Source organism: Ursus arctos, unplaced genomic scaffold (assembly GCF_023065955.2).
Source record: "Ursus arctos isolate Adak ecotype North America unplaced genomic scaffold, UrsArc2.0 scaffold_33, whole genome shotgun sequence".
Classification (NCBI taxonomy): Eukaryota; Metazoa; Chordata; class Mammalia; order Carnivora; family Ursidae; genus Ursus; species Ursus arctos.
This window is the reverse complement of record NW_026623019.1, coordinates 13,336,746-13,363,879: the sequence shown is the minus strand read 5'-3', so window position 1 is coordinate 13,363,879 and position 27,134 is coordinate 13,336,746. Positions and strand designations below refer to the sequence as shown.

The following is a 27,134-nucleotide window of genomic DNA, read 5'->3' as shown; positions in this document are numbered from 1 at the left end:
GAGAGCGTGTGCAGGATTAAAGGGCCGTAAAAAGTGTGAGAAACTAGTGGATGAATATTCCATCTGTACAGGGCAGTGGTTTCTCACTCCAACCAATTTCTCTCGATGGGAATATGGATTGAATGTTGCCAGCCCTTCCTATCTCAAGAAAAGCAAGAAATCCCTATTGTTTAAAATGTAAAACTTCCAGTTTTAAAATACAAGCTCGTTAAAAACAAAACAAACAAATAAACAAAAAAACGAACACACTCTGCAAAGAAAGAAAAATATATCAGCAAGCTGAATCTAGACGGCAAGCCCAAGTCTGCAGCCTCTCCCGAGGCTGACAGCTTTTACATCTCTGTATCGCCTTATCACCTGGCACAGAGCTTTGCTCTTACTGATTTGCACTTAGTAGGCACTCAACTGTGTCGGCTATCTCCCGGATGGGCCAGTGGTAATAGGTTCTGCGTCAGAGCTCCACCATCCACCCTTTACTGTTTAAAATTTGTTTTGCTGAGCTGCTTTCTGCAGAGCCTTCCAAAAGTAACATGGAAGAAAATTCTCTGTGATCTAAAACAGGAACTTGTCTTTTTTTCCTGTACTTTGTACTAACCCAGGAGCACTGTCAGCACTCAATAAATAATAAATGACAGTCATTTAGTTACAGTTATTATGCATCCAGGTCATGTTTTATTGACTTCATATTTGAAGCAAAGTTTTCTAGCACTTAGGAAGTGAGCAGTAAGGGATAAAAGGCAAGCATAAGCCAGGCAAGGGCCTCAGAAAGAAATGGCAATTTTTATGTCTGCCTCAGAAAAGCTGAATCAGACAAGGAAAATAGAAATGAAACCCAGCCAGCTGAATGCCTCATAGCAGGGATGGGAAAACTGCACAAGAGCATCCTGGATCCATAGCATTACCTCACTGGCGCTCACCAAAGAGCATTATCTAACCACTCTTGGCTCGTCCCCCACGGGCACTTTCGGTGAGGGTGACAGAGATGACCTAATCAAAGGTATGATCTCAAAGTCAGATAGCCAGGCTGAGCATCCAGCCTGGTGTCTTGAAAACAGTTCTGGGCACAGGACTTGTCCAGAGACTAGAGGGCATGGGGTGGGGATAGGTCGACAGTAAAGGATACCCCTTCCCTAGTGAGGAGAGAAACGTCATTGGCTTGAGATTACTAAGCCAGGATGGACTCCCTGGGCACATCCCTGGAAGCAGAGAGAATTCTATCAATAGATGGTGTTGCCTGCATGGTGCTAGAATGTAGAGGTTTAACACAGAAGCAGACAGACAACATATAATGCCCACCATGGGACAAGCATAGTTCCAAGCATAGAGGTCAAGGCTTTCTGTTTTCATAGGGCTTTCATTCTAATGGAGGGAGATAGATTAGAAGAATATTTTTCAAAGGAAATGTCAGATAGTTATACATCATAGGAAGAAAGTCAAGCAGGGTGTTGAAGTAGAGTCTGGTAGCCTGCCTTAGATGGGAAGGTCGGGGGAGAGCTTGAAGGAGGCGACATATTAGCGGAGTCCTTAATGACAAGAAGGCATCAGCCATGCCAAATGCTAGGAATCTGTACCCCTACAGGGAAAAACAGCTAGAGCCAATGCAAGGGTCATCTTGTGTTGGAGTATAAGAAAGAATTCCAGCATTTATGGACTTTACAAAGCAAGAACAAAAGTGGTAGAAGATGAGCTCAGACAGGAAGAAAGGAGAAAAAAAAAAACACAGATCCTATAAGGTATCAAAGGCCTTGGAAAGGGATTTGGAATTCATGCTAAGTACTTATTAGCCATTGGAGGATTTTAAGCAAATGATTACTGTCAACCCTTCAGGTCATAGTTCCCAAGATGACTGTTACAGTTGGTCAGCTGGCAAGGTGGGAGACCGCAGAGTGATATGTGCCCTGTTGCCTCCCTTGAACTTTGGGGGGTTGCGGTAGGGACCAAGGGTTCGTGAGCAGAGGGTGAACTGGGAATGAAGTCAACATCAGTGGGGCTCAGAGAAACCTGTGTTCTTGCTGTGGGAAAGGAAGTCAACTTGCCAGAGTTCAGGTCCACCACTTGCCAGACACCTATCAGCACCCTGGGCCTTCCTCGAAACTTCCACAGTTCCCTGCTTGTGTCTCTGCTGAGCTCTCATTAGCCTGGGAGCTTTATGAAACAAGCACCACATGTACAGGATCCATTTATCACCCACTGCACTGCAAGTAACTGTCCAGGAGTCTGTTTAGTAGAATTCAAAGGAATTAATAGAATGTGCAGTTGATACTACCCGTATTGCCTGGCTTCTAGAAATGTCAGCAGGCTTCATGGGAAAGGGGCTGGCTATGGGTCCCAGATCAACTGAGTTCACCATATTCATGGACAGGTGAGGTCCACTGCTTTAGCCATCCTGTGCTTACTTTACTAGAATATCGTAAACCATGACGCTCAAGTCTGACACCCTTCTGAATTCAAACTGTACTCACTGGTCTTCACTTCGTAACATCTAACAGGTGGTCCCACCTCCTAAATTCTCCTTCTGGCATAGTGTGTGCAAATGATAAACCACAAAGGAATAATCTGACAAGAGAAAATGAGCATCATACTTACATATCCATATTCCAAATCCCAGCACCAGCAATAATTGCAAAACCTCACAAAGCATGCCCGGAGAAAGTCCCCAACAAGGATGGTGACGTAAGTGGTCAGAACATCAGAAACAGTCAGCCGCACAAATTCCTGTCGAGATATTATCCAGATTAAAAACGAGCATCTCTCCCTTCAAATGGCCCTAGTGTCAGCATCAAATTTGTTATGCTTCTGAATAGTCTTAGCTTAAAAACTGCATTAATAGTGAAAAAGCAGTGAGGCGTATCTAGCAAGTGAAGAATGTTTCACCCTTATTAGTCTAAAAGTAATTATCTCCACTTCCAAAACCACTGTATCAAAAGTCTTCTTACCAAGAAACTTTTATAGGCATGACACGAGAAACAAAACTAGGAATATATTGACCACACATAAATTTAAAACTTCAATCTGGCAAACAGCAATGTTTGTAAAGTTAAAAGATGAACTTTGAAAGTACTGGCAGCGTCCGTGATACAGGATTAGTTTTTCTAACACATTAAAAATGTTTATAAATCAGGGGCGCCTGGGTGGCACAGCAGTTAAGCGTCTGCCTTCGGCTCAGGGCGTGATCCCAGCGTTGTGGGATCGAGCCCCACATCAGGCTCCTCCGCTATGAGTCTGCTTCTTCCTCTCCCACTTCCCCTGCTTGTGTTCCCTCTCTCGCTGGCTGTCTCTATCTCTGTCAACTAAATAAATAAAATCTTTTAAAAAAAAATGTGTATAAATCAGCCTGACAATAGATGGGCGATCCAATAAGGAAAGAAGTTGGCAAATGGCACAAATAAGAAATTCACAGAAGGAAATATGCAGTCAATTAAAATGTTGAAAAACACTGAAACCCCACACACAAAAGTGCAAATTAAAACAATGAGTTGTTGCCTCACAGAAGGATAAATCTTTAACAATCCAGGCTTCTCCTTATTGGTGAGTGTGGTGAAGTAAGCACCTGCCATGAACTGATGGGGGAATGTCGACCCCCGACAACATCTAGGGGGAAATTTGTGGAAATCCACCACCAGCAACCACTCCATGAGTCAAGGATGTCCCCGTATGGTATTAACACCCCACTTCATGACAGCAGAGAAACTTTGAAGGTAAAGAGAATATGCATACAGCTGTTGAGATGCTGTCAGGTAACAGCTGCATGCAGAACAGCTGGAGTAAAAGGTGGGCCAAGAGAGTGTGAGGTTCCTGCATAATCTGAAAGCTCCTGTATAATCTGGCTCCTGTCTAGCTCTCCATATTCTTCTGGTATCACTCATCCCTCTTCTCTTTCAGACCCTCAATCTCTATACTTCCTCAGGCCACAGGGCCTTTGCATGTGTCTTCACTCCACTCAATCATTGTTACTTCACCTCTTGACTCAGTTTATACCAACGAATACACACGCCTACAGCATCACCGGTTTAGGAAAGTTTCACTCATCTGGCTGACAAAGGCGAGCATCCCTATAAAAAATTTTCAGATTCCATGCATTTCACTCTTGTAATGATTGATTATCATGGTAAATTTGCAAATTTTGCATAATGACTTAATTAATGGCTTTGATCCCCCCCCCCCAAGAAATTGTAGTTTTCACAAGAGCAAGAAGCTAGCCCACCTTTGTGCCTATTGGACCTCTAGTACCCAGCATGATGCCTGCCACTCAGCTTGCACTCAATAAATATGGAATGAATGGTTGAATAATAGTAAATTTCTGCAGTTATTTCTGGCCATAACTTCTCTCTTCCTGTTCACATTTTTTTTTCATTCCCCAGGCAACTTGAGTTCAGATTCTAATAATTAATATCAATTAGAGGTAGGCAATGAGGGATATTTTTTGCTTCCAACACCATGTCAGAAGGGCTTCCTCAGGTAAGAGAAAATTTCAGAGTGGTTTTAAAATCCCCCACATCTTCCTAATCATCTTCATCCCAGTGGTTGAAATCCTATTTTTTCCTAAGCAGTGGTCTGTCCTATAAAACACCAGAGGAAGATTGAAGCATTATACGGAAACATAAGAAGATTTATTCACAAACCATAGGAACACAATGCTTCATAAGAAAGAGAATCCCCCAAACAGTGGCCCAGCCCACCTCAGGAGCACCAATCCCAGTTCCTAGTGTGCTATCAGGATGGGAGCACGGTCTCCACACAGGCCCCCTGTTGAGCACCGCACTCCACGCTTCACAGCTTTCCACTCAGGACAGTTAGTTAAAATGCCTCGGCAGCTTTGATCAGTAAATGTAAAAGTCATTAGCAGGTAACAGGCACACGACAGGCAAAAGCATCACAAAGGACGACAGACTCTAGAAGTTCCCTGGCAGGAGTTTGGAGAGTATGTGTTGATGCTCATTATGTCTCTAAAGGGACAATTCGGCACAATGGACAAGGATGGAAACTCTAATCAGACTGTGTGGGTTAAATGTGGGCTCCTGTCATTGACTTCCTTTAAGAGCTTGAGCAAATTATTATAGCTTTTTAGGTCACAGCCTCCTCATTTATAAAATAGAGATAGATAACTTATCTCAAAGGGTTAATTTAAAAATTCAAGGAAACAGTGCTGGGTGCATTATAGGCATTCAATAAATGTTAGCCACTGTTGTTCTGTTCAGCTGTTGGCTGCTTTCTCCTTCCCCAAAATGCAGACCTCGGTATATAGCTTTAAATAGCAATCTCCCGAGGGTGGCTTTGCTGTCTACCAAATGCCACTGGAGCTGGGACTAAGCGGCTGCATCTTCAGATTCCCTGGAGGGATAAAGGAGCCACCAAATGATCTCATATTCAGACTCAAAGAGATGTTTGAGTCCTGTATCATCCTTGAGGAAGCAAAGCAAAGGGCATCCATGGAGGAGAAGAGGAAACTTCTGGAATGTTCTTATGGAACAATGAATGTTTGGGGTGTGTCCCCAACAGGACATGCACAGCAGATGACTTTATTGTTTCTTCTGGAATCACTTTTTTTTTAAAGATTTTATTTATTTTATTTTAGAGAGAAAGAGTGCACACACACGTGTGTGTGAGCGGGAAGGGCCAAGGGCAAGAGAGAGAATCTCAAGCAGACTCCATCCTGAGTGCAGAGCCTGATTCAGGGCTTGGTCTCACCACCCAGAGATCATGACCTGAGCTGAAATCAAGAGTTGGACCCTTAACTGACTGAGCCACCCAGGCGTCCCTCGAGTACGTGTTTTTTTAATAGTTAAATGAAATGTTTCTAGGTGCATGGATCAGACTTTCCAGTACGCAGGGGTTTTATGTCCCCTGTGTTCTCTTTGTCCCCAGGGACTCTATCTCCCTCATCCACATTCTGTTCAGAACCACAACGTCTGGGCCAGCTCCTGCAGACTTTCCCACAGGCGCTGAATGCCCCCTTAGGGAAAGGAAGGTGGAAGAGAAGGGGGCAGTAAGGACAGATGATGAAGCAAGGAAAAGCACGAAGATGGGTTTTTTTTTTTTAAGGACAACAAGCAACAAGGTCCCAAGAAGAATTAAATAAGTGACTTCTCCTTTATTTTAAGTCAGTATGCGTGGGACCAACATAATCTGCATAATCGGAGACATAAGTATCCTCCTCAATTGCATTGACATTCCTATCTAATTAATCCCTTTCGCTTTCCCAGAAGTGAGCAGCCTCAACCTTATCCTTGACAGTCCGTTCTACCAAGACTGTTAAAGTGTAGGTTTCATAGCCCACCTGCCAGTCTGCATTCTAGGACATACAGAAGAGAACATCTCAAACTTTTTGAGTTTGTGAAAAAAACTTTTTTCTCCAATTTTTCATTTCTTTCCACTTTAGCTGAGGACTCAAGGAGCAGCCTAGATGTGATAAGACTTGTGTGAAACACCATGACCAGACTTCACTTCAAGGACCCCTGAAACCCAGAAACCTACGTACTCCTGTGCATTCAATTCAACACAAATTTATTTTCTTACAGTTCTGGAGATCAGAAGTCTAGAATCAAGGTGTAGGCATCAAGGAGGAAGCCCAGTCCCCACCTTGTTCAGCTTCTGGAAGCCGGAAGTGCTCCTGGGCTCACAGCCCCTCTTCGTCCATCTATAAAGCACAACTTTCCAAACTGGTTTCACTGTCATGTCTGGTTTTTCTGACTTTGACTGTTTTGTCCCTACTTGTGATCTCATTAGGTCCATCCACATAATCCAGGATAATTTTTCTTCACTTAATCCCATCAGCAAAGTCCATGTTACCGTGTAAGGTAACAGAGAGGGATTCCAGGGATTAGGACACGGGTATCTTTGAAGGGTCATTACCCCATCTACCATACCTCTCTCCTAAGCAAAGGCAGCCTTCACTTCATTTCATTTATTATTTAATATATAATATGTTCTCTAAACACGTACAGAATGTGCATGCCTGAAAATTCAGTATTTAATAACACGTAACTGGAAAGGGAGATGCTTATCTGGCCCCCTGAAAGCACAAAAATAAAGTAAAATAAAGTCCTTCACCATACCATACTTTTTGGACATGTGTCTAGCATCGCATTCATTGTTCTCATTTTTTCCCCACAATTAAAATCACAGTTGGTTGGCTTAAGTCTGATGAGCATCTAATCGCACATGAGGGCATCTAATGATATCCACATCTGTTTAAATTGCATCCGTTTTATAAGACTAACACTAAACTTTAATTTTTCCTTTTAGATTACAAAAAATAAGTACACAGCAAAATATTATTCAAATAATTCCACAAGACCACATTACTTCTGAGACCGATTGTCGTCCAACAGGCAGGCAGATACATAATGACATATTTAAAAGTATCCGGTCCTCATCGATGAACCCAAGTCCAAAATCAGTTTATGAAATGCACAGTTGCAATGTCAATTCTAATGAGATCAAATTAAAGGCTTTTCAAAAAAAAAATTGGATCTGTATAGAAATAAGAGATGTGAAATAGTTTATTGTTGTTTTTGCTTAATTTGGCTTCTCTTATTGGACAGAAAGCCATATGAAACATTCTCTCTTTTCTCTGGTAAAATACCACTAGTCTTGGACTGGGACCATTTACATAATCATCATGAAAACTGCTAACCTAAAATAGTATTTCCTTGAACACTTAAGGGACAATTATTTGACAAAAATTGACACTGCTGGAATTAGTGTTCGTGTGTGCTCCCCAAAGAATCTTATTTTTTTAATGGAAAACTGGTAATAATAGGTAGAGTTCCATTTAAATATTCACTGGAGCCTGTATCTAAAACTAGGTGCTTTATTATAACACAAATAGAAGATGAACCTCTCCTCACACCATTTAAAAATATCCTTTCTTTATACACAACTGTAAAAAAGGTGTAAAGGTAGTACTTACCTCAATAGATGGAGTGAGGACAGAGGACTGCTTGAGAGACTATATATGAAATTCATAGCCAGCACCATAGTAAGCCTTCAATAAATCTTCGGTATTTTTTATGAAGCAATAAAAAAAATAGGCCACGCTCATGAAAGACATAATTGATTCTGCTCTTTTTTAATCCATTTATTGTCATACACTTCTGTTGGTGACATTACCTGCCCCACCATTGTTTCCCAGCAGGGTCCTCGAGGTACATCTGCAGGGTGCACAAAGAAAGGTGGCCCAGTGCTATTTCCAGTGAGTGATGCATTGTAGGCCTTGATCATGTTGGCTTCCCAGAGGGTAATATTGGCCTTTACCAGCTTCTCCTCTTCAATCTAGGATGCAAAGTGGTGAAAGCAAAGATGGAGACAGCACAGATATCAAAGGCGTTTCTAGCAATCTGGAGACTGGGAATTAACAACACTGATGCCAAGAACAATCCAGATACAAGACTTACCTTGTTGTTAATCTCATCCATCAAGGCAAGAATAAATACATACAAGTTGCCTAAAAGTAGAGCAAAAATGCGTCCCAGTAGCCATTTCAGGGCGATGAGGGGATGGTAGTCTTCCAATTCAGCAAATAAGTCAAACAATGTTGGACAGAACATCCCCAGGAGGGACATGACCATGTTCATCTATAGGGAGACACAAGGAATTAACTAAGTTAATGGTATTTAAAAAATAATTGCTTTCTTTTTTTTTTTTTTAAGATTTTATTTATTTATTTGACAGAGAGAGACAGCCAGTGAGAGAGGGAACACAAGCAGGGGGAGTGGGAGAGGAAGAAGCAGGCTCATAGCGGAGGAGCCTGATGTGGGGCTTGATCCCATAATGCCGGGATCACGCTCTGAGCTGAAGGCAGAGGCTTAACCGCTGTGCCACCCAGGCGCCCCCAAAATAATTGCTTTCTTCCAAGGATTTTGCAAGATTTCAGCTAGATTTCCTTCATCTTTTAGAAGGCTAAAGAAGATTATCTCATGCACTTTTAAAATTTGATTTTAGGGGTGCCTGGGTGGCACAGCGGTTGAACATCTGCCTTCGGCTCAGGGCGTGATCCCGGCATTATGGGATCGAGCCCCACATCAGGCTCCTCCACTAGGAGCCTGCTCTTCCTCTCCCACTCCCGCTGCTTGTGTTCCCTCTCTCGCTGGCTGTCTCTATCTCTGTCGAATAAATAAATAAAATTTAAAAAATAAAATAAAATAAAATTTGATTTTAATAAAACAACAAAGAAAATATTGAACTGCCATTCTCGAGGTGTGCTTGTATATGAGCTTGTGTATATGCCAGTGATAATAGCCTGTTTTCTAGTATAATGAGGGAAGTAATTTACATCACTCTCTCTCCAAAGAACACATATTGTTCTACATGGGAACTGATTCTGATATGGTGATACACTTTGCAACAAGATTTCCAAAGGAAAAGGAAAATGATCTGCTTGAGGAATGAGGTCCAAACTGGAAATGCTAATTCGACAATTACCAACATATGGGCTAGTTCAATCAGTTGGAATAAAGTCCCTAAGTCCCTAAGATGGACTCAGGACTAAACACTGAATTCTGGGGAATACACCCTATTAGGGGGAAAAAAAAAAAAAAAGGAATGGCTTTATCAAAGAAAACAGGACATTCAGAGAAACAAAAGGAGACCACAAGGCATGATGTTATCAAAGCCAAGGTAGGAAAGTTCCAGGAATGAAGGACGGGAGCTGGGAGGGGGGGAGAATATGAAAGGTAGCAAATGTATTGTCCATATCTCCTGTCTGGCACCTTTATAATTATAATGTTAGGCTGAATTAAGTCAGGAGAAAGAATAGAGTGCGTGTACTACTTTTGTGATGGGGAAAAAGCCCCCTTAAATGAAAAAAGATCTTGGGTAGCCCTGGCAAGGCCTTTCTTAAATACCTGGTTCAAACGGTCACCACTAAACATTTCCTATCGCCATTTCTTGATTCTATGTTTTGAATGATTATAACTACCAGACTGTATTGAGAAAATAATTGTCAGTATAGTTTTTCTGATTTTTATTAAGAACATTATATGAGCATGACCAAGAGGAGATAAAAATCAGCATGGCATAATATAAAATCAGCACGATATAATTTCAGCCTAAGGTAAAAACTTGGCAGATCCTGTGCAATCTTTTCTAAGCTAAATTTAAATTCTGTTTCATCAAATGTATAAAGTTATTCATGAATCCCCATTACTACCTTTGTTCACCCTTAGGACTCAGGGTCCCCTAAAATGGGTGTTAAACAGACTCTTACATAGAGTGACCCTTCTACCTAATGAAAATCAACTACCCACCCTTTACTCTGGTTCATTTATACAAAAATATGATCAATATGAACCATGGACCAACGTAGCATGATAATTTTGCCTGTTATAGCAATTATCACAACTATAAGAAGAAACTTTGACAACAAACTTTATAAATGTTTTCAGGTTCTCCTCTGTTTTAAATAAATAAAATCCCTCTACCTAATGACATTTTATAGGTTTCCATGAAATGTCTGTGCTGTTATAGTCTCTTAAATGTATGATCTCCCATCTCTAGTATTACCACTTCTGAAATACCTAGAATGTTTTCCTTTGGAGCCTTTTGTTGTAAATAGGTTGTTATTTTGTCCAAGATATTTCTAGAAAATTCTGTGCTTTTAAGGACTTTCTGAATCTTTTTGGTCTACAAGGCTCTGCAGAAGTTTCAGTGTGGGCAGTCTACACTTCCCCCAGCCTCAATCTATACATACTTTGAAAATGACCAAGTTTAAAATTATGCCACACTATATGCCAGGACGTATTATGAAAGGGAACAGGCCCTAGCAACAACACATAATGATTTCCTTATTCTAAATATCTGCATTTCCTTTTTCTCAATATCTGACCTCCTTCCTCTGACCTGCTTAGTGGGCACATATCCTGAAGACATATCACAATCATATTTAAATCCAGGCAAAGAGCTGGCTTTCCTCATTTGGCTATCTCTTGGAGGGGGAGGAAATAAGGCAAGGGGAGAAGAAAGTGGAAAGTGTGCAGCGAGGCTGGTGGGGAGAAACAGAGAGAATCCCAGACTTGCCGACAGTGGAGGAGATAATCTGAATGTTTCCCGTGAGATAAACATAGGAACCAAAGATTCTAACATTGCTGCTTCAAAGAATTTGGACAACAATTGGATCTTTCAGTGACAGACACAGAATCTACAGAGAAAGAAACATAGAATCATGGAAGGAGTGTTGGCCTTGAAATCAAGATTCCCAGGTTTTAACTCACTCTTCTCCATGATTCTGTGACCTGAACACACCACCCCCTCTCCTGACACTCATCAACCGCATCTGTAAAATATACTGGTTAGAATACATGTGTTCTAATATCGCTTCCAACTGTAGCTTTCCATAAAGTCACAAAATGAAACACAGACAGGCAGTAGAAAGATCTGGAAATAAGGCTGGAATACAGTGGAAAATGTGTGACAGGGCAGCATGGGGTAGATAGGTAAAGCATGGACTTATTAAACGTTGCACCATAGAAGCATAACCCACACAATTTCAAATGTCAGGTTCTAAGCACATAAAAAGCATGCAGAGACGAACTTCATTCTTTTCCCACCACCCAAGGGTGTCAGGGTCTTGCTGTGCAAATTCCTGGGATCGCTTCACAGCCCAAAAGATGAGGTATCCACTCCCGCCAAGTGTTAGAAACACGAAGAAGTTAGCAAGAAACCTCAGGAATCTGATCAAGTGAACGTTTTCTTCTACTTGGGCTGCTCTTTCCTCTATGATTGCTTCCTGTACTCAAGCAAAACAGAAAAAAAAATGTATCTGAGCTACAAAAACTGTCATACACTCAGAAAATATTTTTTCAAACATCCAATGAGGAATGAAAATGTACACTCTATCTGGGATTCTGCAAACCAGGTGGATATCAGCAGCAAGTGAGAACGAGTGAAAGAAGGGAGAATTCTTACAAACTCTGATTGATCTAATACTAGGACAATCTCCTTTCTAAATTCTCCTCTGATAAAGTCTTTTTTTTTTTGAAGCTACAAAATAATACCTAAGAGTCATTTTAAATATTGAGCTAGCTTATTCCTGTAAATAATTAGTCATCATTGTTCTATTATTTAGACTATCTGATTTCTGATTACTAATGGTCTCCTGTTTCAAGCCAATGGCAGTATTTTTATTACCAAATTTAGAGAAGAAATCGTGCTGTCATGGGTCATCAGATATTTTCCAATCACAGTCAGAACCCTGCCCGGATCCTGGTAGGCAGAAATGATGAATTAATCTTTCTTTTAATTGTCAGGATACTTTGCTAGCTAAGCCATATGTTATGGCTCCAATTTTAGTCTTAGAAATCCAAAGGTACAGCTCTGGAAGGTGATGTTGTTTACCTTAAAGTTCATGGTGATAGAATTGAATTTGTTGTCTGCTGTTTCCGGATTGCCAATCAGGTAGTCCCAGCTGGTGAATACCTTCCAGCTGAAGTTGAATGTGTTGTCATCACCACCCCCATCGTCCCCAATATTTTTGGTCATCCTGTAAAAACACGGAGTTTAATCCAGCCCCCCAGATACACAAAGAAAGGGAGAGTGTGGTGAGTAGCAAAATAGTACAATTATAAGTAGCCTGGAGAAGCAATATCCTGAAAGCATGTATTTTCAAAACAGTTTCAAAAAAGTTTGCTCTTATGACCAGAAAATAAAAGTTTATCTTTAAATTTGGTTTTGTTTTAATTTTTTAAACTGTTCATTTTTCCAGGCCATTCAAGATGAAAAGACTATGAAGTATTGATGATTTTAACAATTAAACAGATCCTATAAAAATACATATTTTTTATTTGTTTTCCTAAACTGTTGTCTCAGCATCATATCCTTGATTCTTAGCCTTTTGTGGGATAAGGCTCTCTTTAGTAATCTGACGAAAACCCATGGGCCCCTCCCCAGGGAAAAAAATATGTGTACACCCTTAAACTGTTCTAGGCAGTTTTAGCTCATTTCCAGATCCCCCCACAGCTAGACATGAACTAACCCAGGGCAGGTCAGGAAACTCCTGCATAGATCCAACTCCCCCAAAAATCTCTTCCCAAAGAACAGACTGAATGCAGGGAATTTCTCCATACTCCACAACTCTTGAACAAAAATCAGAATTTTTATACAACCTTTGCCAACTGGTTACATGTATTTTAATCTACATATTTTAATATATATAAATCACAGATTAGAATATATATGTATGTGTGTGTGTGTGTGTGTGTGTGTGTATACACACACATATATATTTTTTTTTTGCTTGGAGAGCTTAAAATGCATTTACTTACAGTTTATTTCAGTGGTTAGAGATCTATATTCCACTTACTCCACTTTCTTTCTTTTCCCCTTATCACTATAAATAGCAAAATTAAAATTTCATATGATACATATTATAAAGTGATCCCACAAGGTTTTGGTTGTTCGAATATTATAGTGATACGGAGCCAAAAAGGAAAGAAGCACCATGCCATAGAGCTGACATTATAGGTCGGCAAGCATCTCTGAGGTGGCCTACCTCCCCTACTATTAGCTCCTTATAGAGGTTTATATATTTTAAACAGGTTAATGGGTTATGAAAAATCACCAAAAATAATTATCCCTTACATCAGTCTATCACTTTACCCTTTGAAATGGTGTTTACCTGTATCACCACATTTACCCCTAATCAACAACTGAGCAAACGGTCAAGGTAGTTAATATTATTCTCTTTTTACGGATGGGGAAGCTAAGGGTCAGCATTATGAAGTGATTTGCTGGACACTTTCCAGGAGTTAACCACGGAGGTAGGTCAAGGGCTTAGGCTCCCTGACTTCACTCTGGTGCCCAAGCTAGGACTGCATGAGATATGTTGAATCACATGAAATGCCTTTTTGTAGGTCAAAAGGGGTTGAAATCAAAGATTCCCACTGGTTTAACTGAGGGAGAAAATTACTTATTTGATCCATATACCACCATCCATTTCTGCACTGTCACTGGGCAAAGGGCAGGGCTTCACGTCAAAATAGATGCTTGACAGATTCAAGTTCTGAATGGAGCTTCCCTGGCAAAATTGCGTGGCTGTGCACAGCCATCCAGATAAGGGAGCATGAGCTGGGCGAGCAAGTCAGGAACACCCAGCATGTGGGAATCACGAGAAAGAGAGGGAAATGCTAAAAGAAGGAAGGAAAGACAGACTGTGGGATATTAGCACATTTTTGTTCAGAGACAGCCCTGATACCTATTAAACGTTCCATGGGCAGCTCTAGCCCTTGCTCGTAGAGGGGGAAAAAACGCACAGACCTATGAAAATTCTTCCTTTTTCAAGGAAGCAACCTTGCAACTACGGCTTCTATGAGAAGCAACCACTGCATATCATTTGCTTTGCTGGGAGGCTGTAGAAAACAACTGTTGCATTCATGCCTTTGCCTCGACTTCTTGACTTGGACCCCAAGTTTACATCTCTGCATACACACTGGGGTTATCTGATCATTTTATGGATGCATCTGAAGGTTTTTAATTATTCGAATAAGTGCCTCCATAAATCCTAAGCCAACAGGGTCGCTGTAATGTAGCCTCTGCTAAAATGAAGGTCAGGAAGAGGAAGGGGATTGAAAGGGAGGTAGGAAGCAACGCTCTATCTAGAAGCTCACAGGATAAGCCCACTACACAAGGGGAAAAAAAATTTAGCAAAGGGCTATACTATACTAAATAGCACGTATTACATTCTTGAGAAAAAAGAAACTGCAGCAAATATTTGGCTGCAAAGGATAACACATAATACAAGGATAACATATATATAATGTGAATATACATACATATATGTATGCATATAATGTGAATATATATATAGATGGTTAAAAGACCACAAACAGCATAGCATTGGGAATGTGCTAATGCTTTACCAGGTAGACAGACCGATACCTTATCTTTAGGATCTCTGATTACACTTGGACGGGTAGATGAATATTGTGGATGTGGGGTCTACGTGAAGGCTTTTCCCAGTACTGAAAGGACTGGAAAACTACATATGACAGTGTCCTCTGGTGGAACCAGTCAGTTTGGCAGAGACAAGGCACAAAGCTTGTCATAGACCATTCCAAAGAGCTCCTGCTTGGGGTGACCTGGACCCTCAGGCAGGACCCTTCTTTCCTGCAATGAAGCAAAAGACCAATTCACCTTGTTCGTGGTCCAGTAAAAGGGTCCACTGATGGAGGTCTCTCAAGGCTTCTACGCTAGCTCAGAGAATTGGCTCACGGCTCACAGAGATTACTCACAGCCCCAGATGCAGGTTTCTGCCGTGTCTTTAAACAGGTTGTAACATATACATTTCAGGCAGGTGGGAAAATGAACTGCAACTTCACCAGTTCTCTGATCAAGTTCTTCTCCATGTTCTAATAAATGTTCTTCCAGACAGACCATGACTACTACAGTTGATCGTGACAGTCTCATTGGGGGCCATTCGTTTTCGCTGTCTTATGCGGCTGACTTTTTTTTGGTTGAGTGAGTACTCTGGTTCTGTTTTGTTTTTTTAATGAGCAGAGAATAACAGATTCTGTCTATAGAACTGATCCTGCAACTCACAAACTTCTCTGCACACAAAAAGGAGGGCCAGCAGCCATTTCCCTGTCTTGTTTGCAACGTGGATTCACGTCTTGAAGTTCAAAAAGGCCTATCTTCAAAATCTGCTTAAACACAGGGTAGGAGTGCAACCTAGTGAGATGATCCAAAGGCCTGAGTTTGTGTTCAACCCTTTTGTTTGGGGAATGTCATAGTCTAACATAGTGTCAGTATTAAAACTACCTTTTATCTCTTACAGACTCAGTATCCTCCAAATATATAATAAATATTATATTCAATTCTTAAATTAATTACACTATTTGATTCCAGAAATCATGGCTCGCTTCCCAAGAGACCAATGAAACTTACGCTTTAAGGACAACCAGAAAGCTGTATCCAATGCTCATGATCCCCACCAGAAAATAGGAGAGCGGCAGCCTGAAATTCATCCAGCCAATTGTTCGTTTATTGTCATAATAGCCATAAAAGAGGATGGAATATTGCGCCAAGCCCTAAAATCCAACAACAAAGCCACTTAGCAGATGCTATGAAGAGCAACTCAAAGAAAAAAAGATAGATTTTTAAGAGAAACAACAAAATGGCATTAATTTTCAAACTTGGGAGTTGAGTCCTATTGTTTTTGCTTCGTAGAGCAAATGTTTCAGCTGCCACATTGATTGGCAGCCTCTCAGTTACTCGAAATTCAGGGACTTCTAAATAGGCCAAATTTTTAACCAAATATAGGCTTGCTCAGCTGTGGAACCATCACCGTGAAATGCCCATTGATTGAAACATCAAAACACACTTCATGGTGTCATTAGATTTACAATTTTAAGAGCTTGCTTCACATTCGGGGAGGATCTGAAATGTGCTTCCTCAAAGTGTCATGGCAAGTTTCCATTTCCAGTCACCTGAGCCACACTTAGATTGTTTCTCCTCAAACCACAGAGACCGTGTTTCAGCTCACATTGAGCAAAGGTGAATAGCAGGTGAGAGGTCATGGGAACTGATCTGCATAACCTTGTACACATCAAGACTACTAGAGCATTCTTCCAGAGCAAGCATGTTTATTCATGCAATTACATGCTTTTTCCTTAAAATTATCTGCCAGATAATTAGAACCACCATCTCCCAAAGCGACCTGAGTAACCCTCTTGACACGGTGAACACCGGCATATTCTCATGCTCTTTCCTCCATCATGGTCTTCATCTTTCTCTCCTTGAATTCACTGTTTTTCACTCTCAGCTTTTAAGCATGTTTCTATGTTACTACAGTTCCACTACCCCAGCTTCCCTCTGACTTCATCTCTCTGGCAATAACTTGAAATTACTGTTTTGTGAAGTGAGACAATAATAACTTGCCAATGCAAGGCTTCCTCTGGAGATCAAGCGAGTCACCCTTGAATCTTAGAAAGTGCAATTGGCTACCTTTAACATCATTTATACACAGCCAGGGACTTTAAGGCCCACTACTAAAGAAGTGGGGAGACAGGGGAAGAGGAAGAGGAGAAAATCCCTGGGATGCTAATTCCCAAAGGAAGATTTAAGAGGAGCAATTTAGAAAATTGCCTTAAACGGAGATCATGCCTAGCTCAAAACAGAGGATCTGGAATAATTACTGCTTTTGAAATTTGCAGCAAGTTTATGTTTTAATACTGTGTAAGAATTAACAGGAAAAATCTCAGAAGAAAGAAAGAAAATCTCAGAAGAGCTCATGAGCTTCGAGTAAGGTCAGGATGGAATGAGGGGGATGTAGGTCAAAACTGAAGTGCTTCCCCACACCATACCTGCCTTTGTCCGCATTTTTTTTCAACTCAAGAAAAAAGAAATCATACCCAAAAGAAAAATCTGGGGCTAATGAACTAGTAGAAACCTCACACTGGGGAAGCACATGGCTTCCATCTCATGCCCCAAATAAGAAACCACATAGAGAGGGATTGGTCAACTGCCCAAGACCAAGAAGTCATCCCAGGAGAATAATCACTGGAAGGATCTCCCTCACCCAGTTCAATGACATCTTCTTGTTTCACATTCATCTAGTTAAGAACTCTGTTTCCTCTCAGCTACTTTAAATCCAATCTCCTTCTACCCTGTCCTGAACCCTCAGGCTGGCTTTCCTGTCCCAGGGCAACAATAACAGAGCCTGGTAAGTACAGTCACTTATCTCTTGTCTAGTTTAAAGATATCCTAAAGTGTTTATTTTTTTCCCCATGAGTACAACACACATCATTTTCCAAACTCCTCTATTTTTCCCTGCAAACGACCCTTACCTCATTTCCTTGCCACTATCCTCGTGCTTGGTGATAATGCAATAACATCAATTAATACATTTTGTTGAGCATTTAGCATTTGCCAAACACGGTCCCTCATCTCACAGAATCCTTATTAGAACCCTCTGAAGTTGCTCCTGTTAGGGGCAATGGGTTTTCCTCCACTCTTGGTGTTGCCTTCCATGAAGGTATGACCCATAAATGCAACAGTCTCAGCTTCTCCCCACTTCCTCATGCTGTCCCCTCATGCTAATCTGATAGTAGAGCATGGAGGAAGAAATGGGGATGACGCAGGCCACCTCTCTTCCCCATCCTGAGACAGCACACACTGTGCCCTACCCCTGGAGGGAGCATGCTGTCCTGGGCTGGGGCTGCTGCATGGAAAGTTTTGGCTGTGAAGCTCACTTGCCCTTAGAAAGATGCCACAGTCTTTCATATCAGCTTTAACAATAATAAAGGTGACGTGTTGACCTCCATCTGTTGAGCGCTTTGTCTCATTTCTGGTTAGCTCACAACCTGGTTAAACAAGGTAGGGGGTGTTATCTACCATGATTCTCCCACCCAGCAAAGACTCAATAGCCCTATTCCTACTTTGCACATGAAGAAACTGATCTTTAGAGAGGTTAAGTAACTTGTGCATGCTCACATAGCTAGCAAATAACAGTCTGAACTTGAACTGGGTCTGTCTGATTCAAATCCATATACTTCACAACTCTATAAACTCTACTGTTTCTCCCATGCTTTGCCTTCCACCCCTTGCATCAAGCCAATGCCACTGCTTCCCAGTGAAACAAAGACACAAGAAATCCTACAAACCCAGCTGGGCCTTTTGACCTACACCCCTGGATTGATCCATGATGGTGCCAGGACCTCTTGAGAAGGACCTGAACATCCCTTCTGAAGATTTCAAAGGGCCACATCTCCACGTATTTAAACATTACAACCTGACATCGTTTTCTAGTTCATAATGGCAACACTGGGATTAAAGGACACCTCCAAAACAATACGAAAGGAGAAAGTAGATAGATAACAAGCATCTGGCGAGCTTGTTAGGTTAACACAATAGCTAGTGGGCCAGCTGGCTCATCTGGGGTGTGTACCATTCAATGGCTGGCACTTCATAAATATTAGATGGCCACCCAAAGGGATAAGGTTCATTTTTTGGGGAATCCTGATTATTTCACAAAGAGTTCTTCAGTTTGCCTATTACTACACGTGCAGTCAGGCATGCAAATAAAAGAGGCACTATTGAAGAACACAATTTTAAAAAGCTTTATCCAATCCATCTTAGTAGCATATTGTAGGGTGACGTGAAACAGCCCTCCCCTTCCACCCCGCGGGCCCCCCACACTCCACACATCTTTCCCTTTCCCTTAAAACTCCAACAGCAGACATCTGGAAGTGACTAAAATAGCAATGACTCCTAGCCTAGCCAAAGTTCTATTCAGTTTCCATGTCAGCGCGCACGGCTTCCCCTGTGGGAGCACTCTCCCACCCCAAAATCTGTGACAGAGAAGCCGCAGTCAGAGCCAAGTTTCAAAATGAGCATGAAACACTCCCGTCCAACTCTGGGTTCCATGCTTGTGCGTTGTCTATTAAGATTCTAATTTCTGGTTGAGTGCTGCAGCTGGTCTAGTTCATAGTCACCGACACGCTTCCCCAAGAAAGTGAATGTTCTGATGAAGTCGCTAGGAATCAACTCGTGTATTTGTTTATCTAACTTTTTATTGAGAATTGACTATTTGCCAAACATGATACATAGATGGAGTAAGATACTGGATGGCAGAGGCCCCTAAAAATGTTCTGCGTGTAAAATGTCCTCTTCATGAGTATCTGTCACCTGAAATTATATTGGAACCCCACCCTTTTGGCGTTTCTCATCACGGCAAATAAACAGTCACTGTGAAACATGGCATTCCATTCCCAGGATGGTAAATGAGTTTCAGCATCCTTAGCAACTCTTTTCAGTTTGTAGTAACCGCCAGACCAATGTTTTGTATATACATAAAAAAAAAAAAAATCTTGAGGTCAAAACTGGTTGGAAAAGAAGATATAATTTCTCACCAGGCCTGCTGAGGGCATGTGAAGGGAGAGTGGCACCACGCCGTGGGGTATGTTCCTACCCAGTCATTTAAACCTTAGCATTAAAGAAAGTTGCAAGTATGGATGAAACATAGGACATGACATCACTTAATATCTGATAAAACACGGAGTGAGAAGGCTAACAACACCCAACACAAACCTCAACTAACTTCACAAGGATGGCAGCCAGCCTGACACCTAGGTGGGGGTGCTGAGATTCAGCCCACGGACGCCTTCTTTCTCTCTGCCCAGACTTGCCAAGCTTCCACTTCATGCTTTGCTCACCTCCCTTTGCCTTTCTTTTTTGCTACAACCCAGATCTGGGAGTATGAAACTGACACTCTATGGCTCTTAGCTAGGAAGCATGTAGATTACAAAGAGGAAGCTCTTAGCTGGGAAGCATGTAGATTACAAAGAGGAAGCTCTTAGCTGGGAAGCATGTAGATTACAAAGAGGAAGCTCTTAGCTGGGAAGCATGTAGATTACAAAGAGGAAGCTCTTAGCTGGGGAACATGTATATTACTAAAAGGAAGGCTCTTAACTGGGAAGCATGTAGATTACAAAGAGGAAGCTGGACTGAGCCTTTGCAGAACTTCTAGTTTTCTATAGTTGGAATTAAGTCTCTGTCTGCAGGACTATAGTCCTGAATTCCTGCCCTCAAAAAGCTGTGAAGTAGACAGCTGGTTTTAGTGTCCATCCATAGATCAGATCCCTCATCTCTCTGCCTCCTTCCCAGAGAACTCACATTGCTGGTGCCCTGTTCCCCTTTCTGGCTTGTGGATACCATGCTCTCCCTGTCAGGGCTCCCTCTTCTTCTTTTCTTATCCTTCCAAGAAATAGGCATTTTCATGACTTAAGTACCCATGAATAGACATTTAAGGAAAGAAATGTTTATTAAGCTTCCACCACATGCCAGGCAATGTGCCAGTGCTTTACACACACAACCTCACTTACTTTTTAATACCAGCCTGCTAGTTAGGTATTAATACTACTATCTTATACATGACAGTTAAGAGGCTCAGAGTGGTTGTCTTAGTATCTCACAGGTAGTACACGGCAGGATCAGACTCAGGTCTGTCTAAATCTCATGACAGAGTTCTCTTCACTATGCGACACTGCATTTTAAACTATGCTAACTTCTGTAAAAAGCATTTCTGTTTGTCTTTTCTGTGCCGTGGTCCACAACTGACACTAATGTTTGGAATTCTAGATACTATGCCCAGTGCCCAATACACGCCTTATTTCACTTGGCTATCCCACAGAAACCTTGAACTCAAGAAGTTCCCCCAAACCTGCTTCTTCCTCCTCTCTCAGAGCACGATACCACCAACCTATCTGTCACCTCTGTCAGAAACCTGGATATTTCATTATCTTCCTGTTTTGCGGGTAAGTCACATGCAGTTACTAGTTGAATCCTGTCGTTTCTGCCTCATGATCATATGTGACACTGATCCCTTCTCTGTACGCCACTGCCATTCACAGGCCTCTCTTTCTCATCTTCCACCAAGTCCGACCAAGTCCATCTCATATTCACAAAGAACCTTCTAAAGGGTAAGTGACCACATTTGCATCCTACTTCAAAATTCTTTGTGCTCTCCACTGCCTATAAAGTCTGATTCCTTAGCAAAATGAATGAAACTGTCCTCCTCGATTGGATCCCTTTTTTTTGTATGACACACTCATCTTTAAGTACGCCACTCTCTCCCTAAACATCAGCTTTGCTGAATCACTCAGGGGTATTGAGTGCATGACCCCATTTCCTGCCTCTATGCCTTGGTGCATGCGGGTTCCTCTGCTTGGAATGCTGTTCCCAGCTATCCTCCCCATTTCAGAGCCTAGTTTATTCCTACTCTTCCTTTAAAACCAGTTCAAACTACCTCTGTAAAACCTTCACTGACCTCTAGACCAGAGCTACCTGTTATGGGGAAATGGTCATCTCCTTCAGATGCACAGAGCTCCATCTCATGAAGTACTCCCCAGGCCCCCATTATCCCTCTCCTCACTCCATCCGAGGGAAGGTAGAGTGACTTCTCGGATCCATATTTTTGGAATGAATTAGCTGTACTTGCCTAGCCCAAATATAACTTTCTTCCTGTAGGAAATAAGCTTTCCCAGGATAAGATGGACTAATTTAGAGTCCCATATTAGCAGGGCCATTTGGCTAAGAGTCTCAGATTAGTTCTCCCATTTGGCCCCCAGTAGTAATGAATGAAGTTTTGGTGCCCATCTGCCTCCCCTTGCAAACAAATTATTCAGAACTCAGGTGGAAAATAGAGTTATTGCTTTACTGGGTCCTCTCAGGTCTCCAGTAAATGGAACTCCAGTAAAGTGTCACCCAGAACCCTCCCTCCCTTATGCCTCCATGTGCCTAGGACATGTATCTGTTAGCTTGAGATTGTCACATCATACGGCAATTGTTTGTTTGCACATCCAAGTAAACCAAAAGGTCCCTGTGGGCAGGGAAAATATATTAGTTATCTTTGTATTCCCAGCATCTCACATTCAATCTATGCTTGCAGAATGACTGAATGAACAGAAAAATTGCTTCTGGTGGTCATTAACAATCTTCAGTGAGATTAAGCTCTTTCAAATTATCATCTAAACCACCTTTTTCTGTTTTTCTTCTCTCTGTTACCCACTTTAATAAAAGAAAGTAAATCATTCAGACAGTAACATGATGATAACAATCTTATGTTGGGATTTAATGAATTAAAACACCAAGAAAGTGTCTGAGAGACACTAACGCTGCCAAAACTCCTTAATTTTTTCTGTCTAATGGCCTAAAACTCTCAGAAAATAAAAATTCTCAGTGCTATAAAATGAGCTTCTACATATAGTTTCTTCCTAAATGGGAAAAATGGTCTTTTGTTTCACAAGATGGACATTAAAAGCATTACATTATGGGATTTTGTTGTTCAATTGACTTCTGGTCTCCTAAATCTGCCTACTAGTTCTTTAAAGTAATGAAAAATGAAGCATCATAAATTCATATATGAAGAGAGATGTATCTGGTTATATGAATACAGCCTGTACTGGGAATTACCTTACCTTACTTTATCTATTTTAAAAGGAGTTTTTGAACAAATGAAAATACAAAAAAAAAAAAAAAAAAAAAGTAGGGAAAACAAACTATCTGAAAAAAATGAAGTTCGGAAAATTTCCATCCTATATGAGCAGCATATATTTTATTTCAAACATTTAAGATCGATGAATGTAATTAATTTCAAGTACAATGTATAAGCAAATAAGATCTATTGGAGATACATGACGCTGGACCATGGGGTAAAGTTTTTACTGAATTGTTTTCAAGTGTTTGTAACTTTAAATAATCTATTTTCACAGCAGACATATCAGACTCCATTTGTTTGGTGCCATTTGTTTGTATAATGGGATAATTTAATAGACCGAGAAGTTCTAATCTGACTTGATGGCTCAGCCTTAATCTATTAGTTTGGCAGCTACTATTTACATATCAGCAAATTCCTACTAGGCAAACTGAGCTCTTCCAAAAAATCTTACTCTCTCCACTTTCTGATATTTATCAACACCTGATACTCTCATGTAATGATGGACTCTTCCTTGGTGTCCTCACATTCAAATTCCTCCTCTCTGTTCCTTTGACCTTTTTAAGTTCCAAGTTTGATAATGCCACACTACTCATCCACCACTTGCCTGAATTACTTTCAACTGTTCTGAGAAAAAATAAATGATCATGGCCTAGATTCTAGAGGGTCCCACACATCTTGATACCCTTCTATCTCTGTAAGGCCATCCACCCCGATGCCACTTCATCTAGTTTCACTAACCTCCAGTCAGTCCCTTGAGTAACGCAACCCTCTCTCATGACAGGTCCTTTGTCTCGCTATCTCATTTTCTAGAATGCCTCTCCCCTCTCTCAAATTGGGAGCTGGTACTGACTCCTCAGAGCCCAATTCAAATCTTACATTCTCAGAAAAAGTTCTGCTCTCTTCTACCTCCTTCTCTTAGACTGTAAACCGGGTCAGGATCTCTGCTACACGTTCTCTTAATACTGTTCACCTTTCCTCTGTAGCACTTGGCACAGGCACAGTTATGTTTATTTTTGTGATTATTTGATTACTCTACTAAACTTTCAGTTTCTGAGGGCAGAGACCTTACTGGTTTTTGCTCACCTTTGCTTAGCACATGACACACTATTTGGCATCTGGCAAATGCTCAACATAATTGTTCCCTAAATTAACAAAAAGAAGACTTGGTTCTGTTATCACATCCAGAGAGGGGAGGCTGTTTTCATGTTGCAAATACAACATCAGGATCACAGGCATCCCAAATTTTGGCAAAAAGAAAGGTCCTCTTTGGTTTGGCCAGGTGCCGCTTGAGGGAGATGGTGAAAACTGGAAGTAGTTGCTGAATTAAAGAAAGCACTGATAGAAATGAAGACCCTAAGGGATCAATGTCCCGAGTCTACAGAATGAAAGAATACCAAGAAAGCTAAAAGAGACCCAGGGATCTCTTCTATCATAAGCTATAGACATGTATAAAGAAGTCCAGGAGTAGCACATTAAGAGGCCTATGAGTGAGAGCAGAATTGGAGCTGCCTCTGCTTTTAATCAAATTTAATGAGCCTATTAAATCAGAGATACCTGTACTGGACATTGAGGAAGGAAAGCAAACAGGAGAGCCAGGGATGAATAGCCTTAGGTTGCTGCCAATCGTAGGACCACATGCCTGAGCAGCACCCACCCTGTTCGGTGAAATCTTCTAAGGAGTCACACTACACATACAGAGGAGAGGATCCTTACCCCTTCCAACCGTAGGATCTCTATTCCAGGGAGGAGCCCTACGTCTGGGTGCACTTGATAATCTACAGGCTTAGCTTTGTCCCCAAGAGGCTTAGCAGTCTGGCTCGGGGTCATACTTTTGCCCTCACCGAGAGATTGTTTATCATCAAGGCATTCAGTCTCTGCTGAGCCAGCCCTGGGTGAGGCTGAGACAATGGTGGGAGCAAAGAGGTTATGTTGGTGTATTTGTAGCTTGTTGCAACCAAGTAAGAGCAGCACAGCATAACAGTAACTGTTCTGATCTAAAGTAGGGGAACCAAGTCACATTTTCAGAGCCAATGGACCCCTAGAGCGGCCATACAGGTGTGCTGCTCAGGAAGCGTTCAGGAGATGGCCTCCAGATGCCACCACTTTGGGTCAACCAGCATGGAGCATAATGTGCTTGTCCTGAGACCACATCCTCCCATGTGGCCCCCAGCCTCCGATCCAGAATGATGAGAAATACTAGAGCCAGTGATACGGGATTTCTCTAATGGACATACTTTGCTTGGAGACTCACCATTAGCCTGGCCAAGACTTTTTCCAGAACTGTACTGCAGACTAAGACTCTTCCTACTCAATCTTACCCCCCTTCTCTCCCTTCACAGGAATCAACCTGGCTTTGCTAACTGGAGACTCTCCCCACCTACTTGTGCTCTCTCTCCCCTTCCTCGTTTGTAGATATTCTCCCCCAAATTATATCCTGCACCTAATATTGTCTTGATGTCCATTTCTTAGGAAACCCAAAATGAAGGATATTTGCCCCGTCAAAGAACAACCCTGTGCACTGTTGGTGGCAATGTAAATTGGTGTAGCCACTACAGAAAATGGTACGGAGGTTCCTCAACAAATTAAAACTAAAAATGCCATATGGTCCAGTAATTCCATGGCTGGGTATTTTTCTGAAGAAAATGAAAAAGTAACTTGAAAAGCTATTTGTACCCCCATGTCATTGCAGCATTATTTACAATAACCAAGATACGGAAGCAACCTAAGTGTCTGTCAACGAGTGAATGGATAAAGAAAACATGGAGAGGGAGAGAGAGAGAGAGAGAGAGAGAGAGAGAGAGGTGTGTGTGTAATGCAATATTTTTCAGCCATAGAAAGGAAGGAAATCTTGCCATTTGCAACAGTATGGACGGACCCTGGGCATTATGCTAAGCAAAATAAGACAGAGAAAGACAAAGAATGTATAATCTCACTTGTATGTAGAACCTTAGAAAAAGAAACAGAAAAAAACAAGCTCATAGATACAGAGAACAGATGAGTGGTTGCCATAGGCAGGAGGTGGAGGATGGGCACAATGAGTGAAGGAAGTAAAAATGTACAGATTTCCAGCTATAAAACAAACAAGGCATGGGGATGTGGTGTCTGACATGGAGACTGGAGTTACTAATACTGTGTTGCACATTTGAAAATTGCTAACACAGTAAATCTTTAAAGTTCTCATCACAAGAAAAAGAATTCTGTAGCTACATATGTTGACAGATGTTAGCCAGTCTTACCGTGGTGATCATCTCACAATATATACAAATATTGAATCACTATGCCGTACACCTGAAATTAATATAACGTACGTCAATTATACCTCAGTAAAAAAGGGGGTACTCTCTGAAACTAAAGATGCATTTGAACTGCTGAAATATCCCCCCAAAAAAGATGTCATTCCATATGTACATCACAAAAATATCTCTTCTAAATGTGGCCAGTACAGTAAGAGATGAAGGAACTTAAGAGAGCTGACATATGTCTGCGAGGAGACACTGTCGCTCTGGAAGATTATTCTTTAAAAGAACTGTTGCTGCTGATAGAATCAGGAGTGGAACTGCTGTTTGAAAACATTCAGAATGTCTGTGACAGTTTCCTTTGAGGACAGACTTCAAGGGCGGCACAAGTGGGCAGGGTAGAAGGAATCAGCTGGGGGTATGTTAGAAGTAAATCAACAATGTGACATTAAAATCAGCCCCATTTTACCTTGAATTTCGGTACCTCCTCTAACTACCTGTGCCGTGCTTGGCAAACTGACCAACCCCTCTGAGTTCCAATTTCCCCAACTATAAAAGCATTACTGGGTTGCCTGGGAGGCTCAGTTAGTTAAGTGTCTGCCTTCGGCTCAGGTCATGATCTCGGGGTGCGGGGATTGAGCCCTGCATCGGGCTCCCTGCTCAGTGGGGACCCTGATTCTCCCTCTCTCTATGTCCCTACCCCAGCTTGTGCGCACGCTCTCTCTCTCAAATAAATTAATAAAATCTTTTTAAAAATTAAAAAAATAAAAAGATTATTTTTAAAAAGATTTTATTTATTTATTTGAGAGAGAGCGAGCGGGGGAGGGGGTGAGGTAGGAGCACAGGGAGAGAGACAAGCAGACTCTGTGCTGAGCATGGAGCTCAACGCAGGGCCCATCCTAGGACCCCAAGATCATGACTTCAGCAGAAATCAAGAGTCCGATGCCCAACCAACTTAGCCACCCAGGCAC

The 27,134-nt window shown here is 41.5% G+C and overlaps 1 protein-coding gene across 1 annotated transcript in view; it reads right to left on the bottom strand.

Annotated features, from left to right (window-relative positions):
• Positions 1–27,134, bottom strand: part of TMC1 (transmembrane channel like 1) — a 360,874-nt gene that overhangs the window by 27,272 nt on the left and 306,468 nt on the right. The window contains exons 18-23 of the mRNA XM_044391257.3: positions 15,877–16,019; positions 12,334–12,478; positions 11,531–11,725; positions 8,397–8,576; positions 8,113–8,274; positions 2,587–2,715 (exon numbers count right to left, since the gene is read on the bottom strand). Of these exons, the coding sequence (XP_044247192.1) occupies positions 2,587–2,715; positions 8,113–8,274; positions 8,397–8,576; positions 11,531–11,725; positions 12,334–12,478; positions 15,877–16,019 (954 nt within the window). The remainder of the gene's footprint in view (positions 1–2,586; positions 2,716–8,112; positions 8,275–8,396; positions 8,577–11,530; positions 11,726–12,333; positions 12,479–15,876; positions 16,020–27,134) is intronic.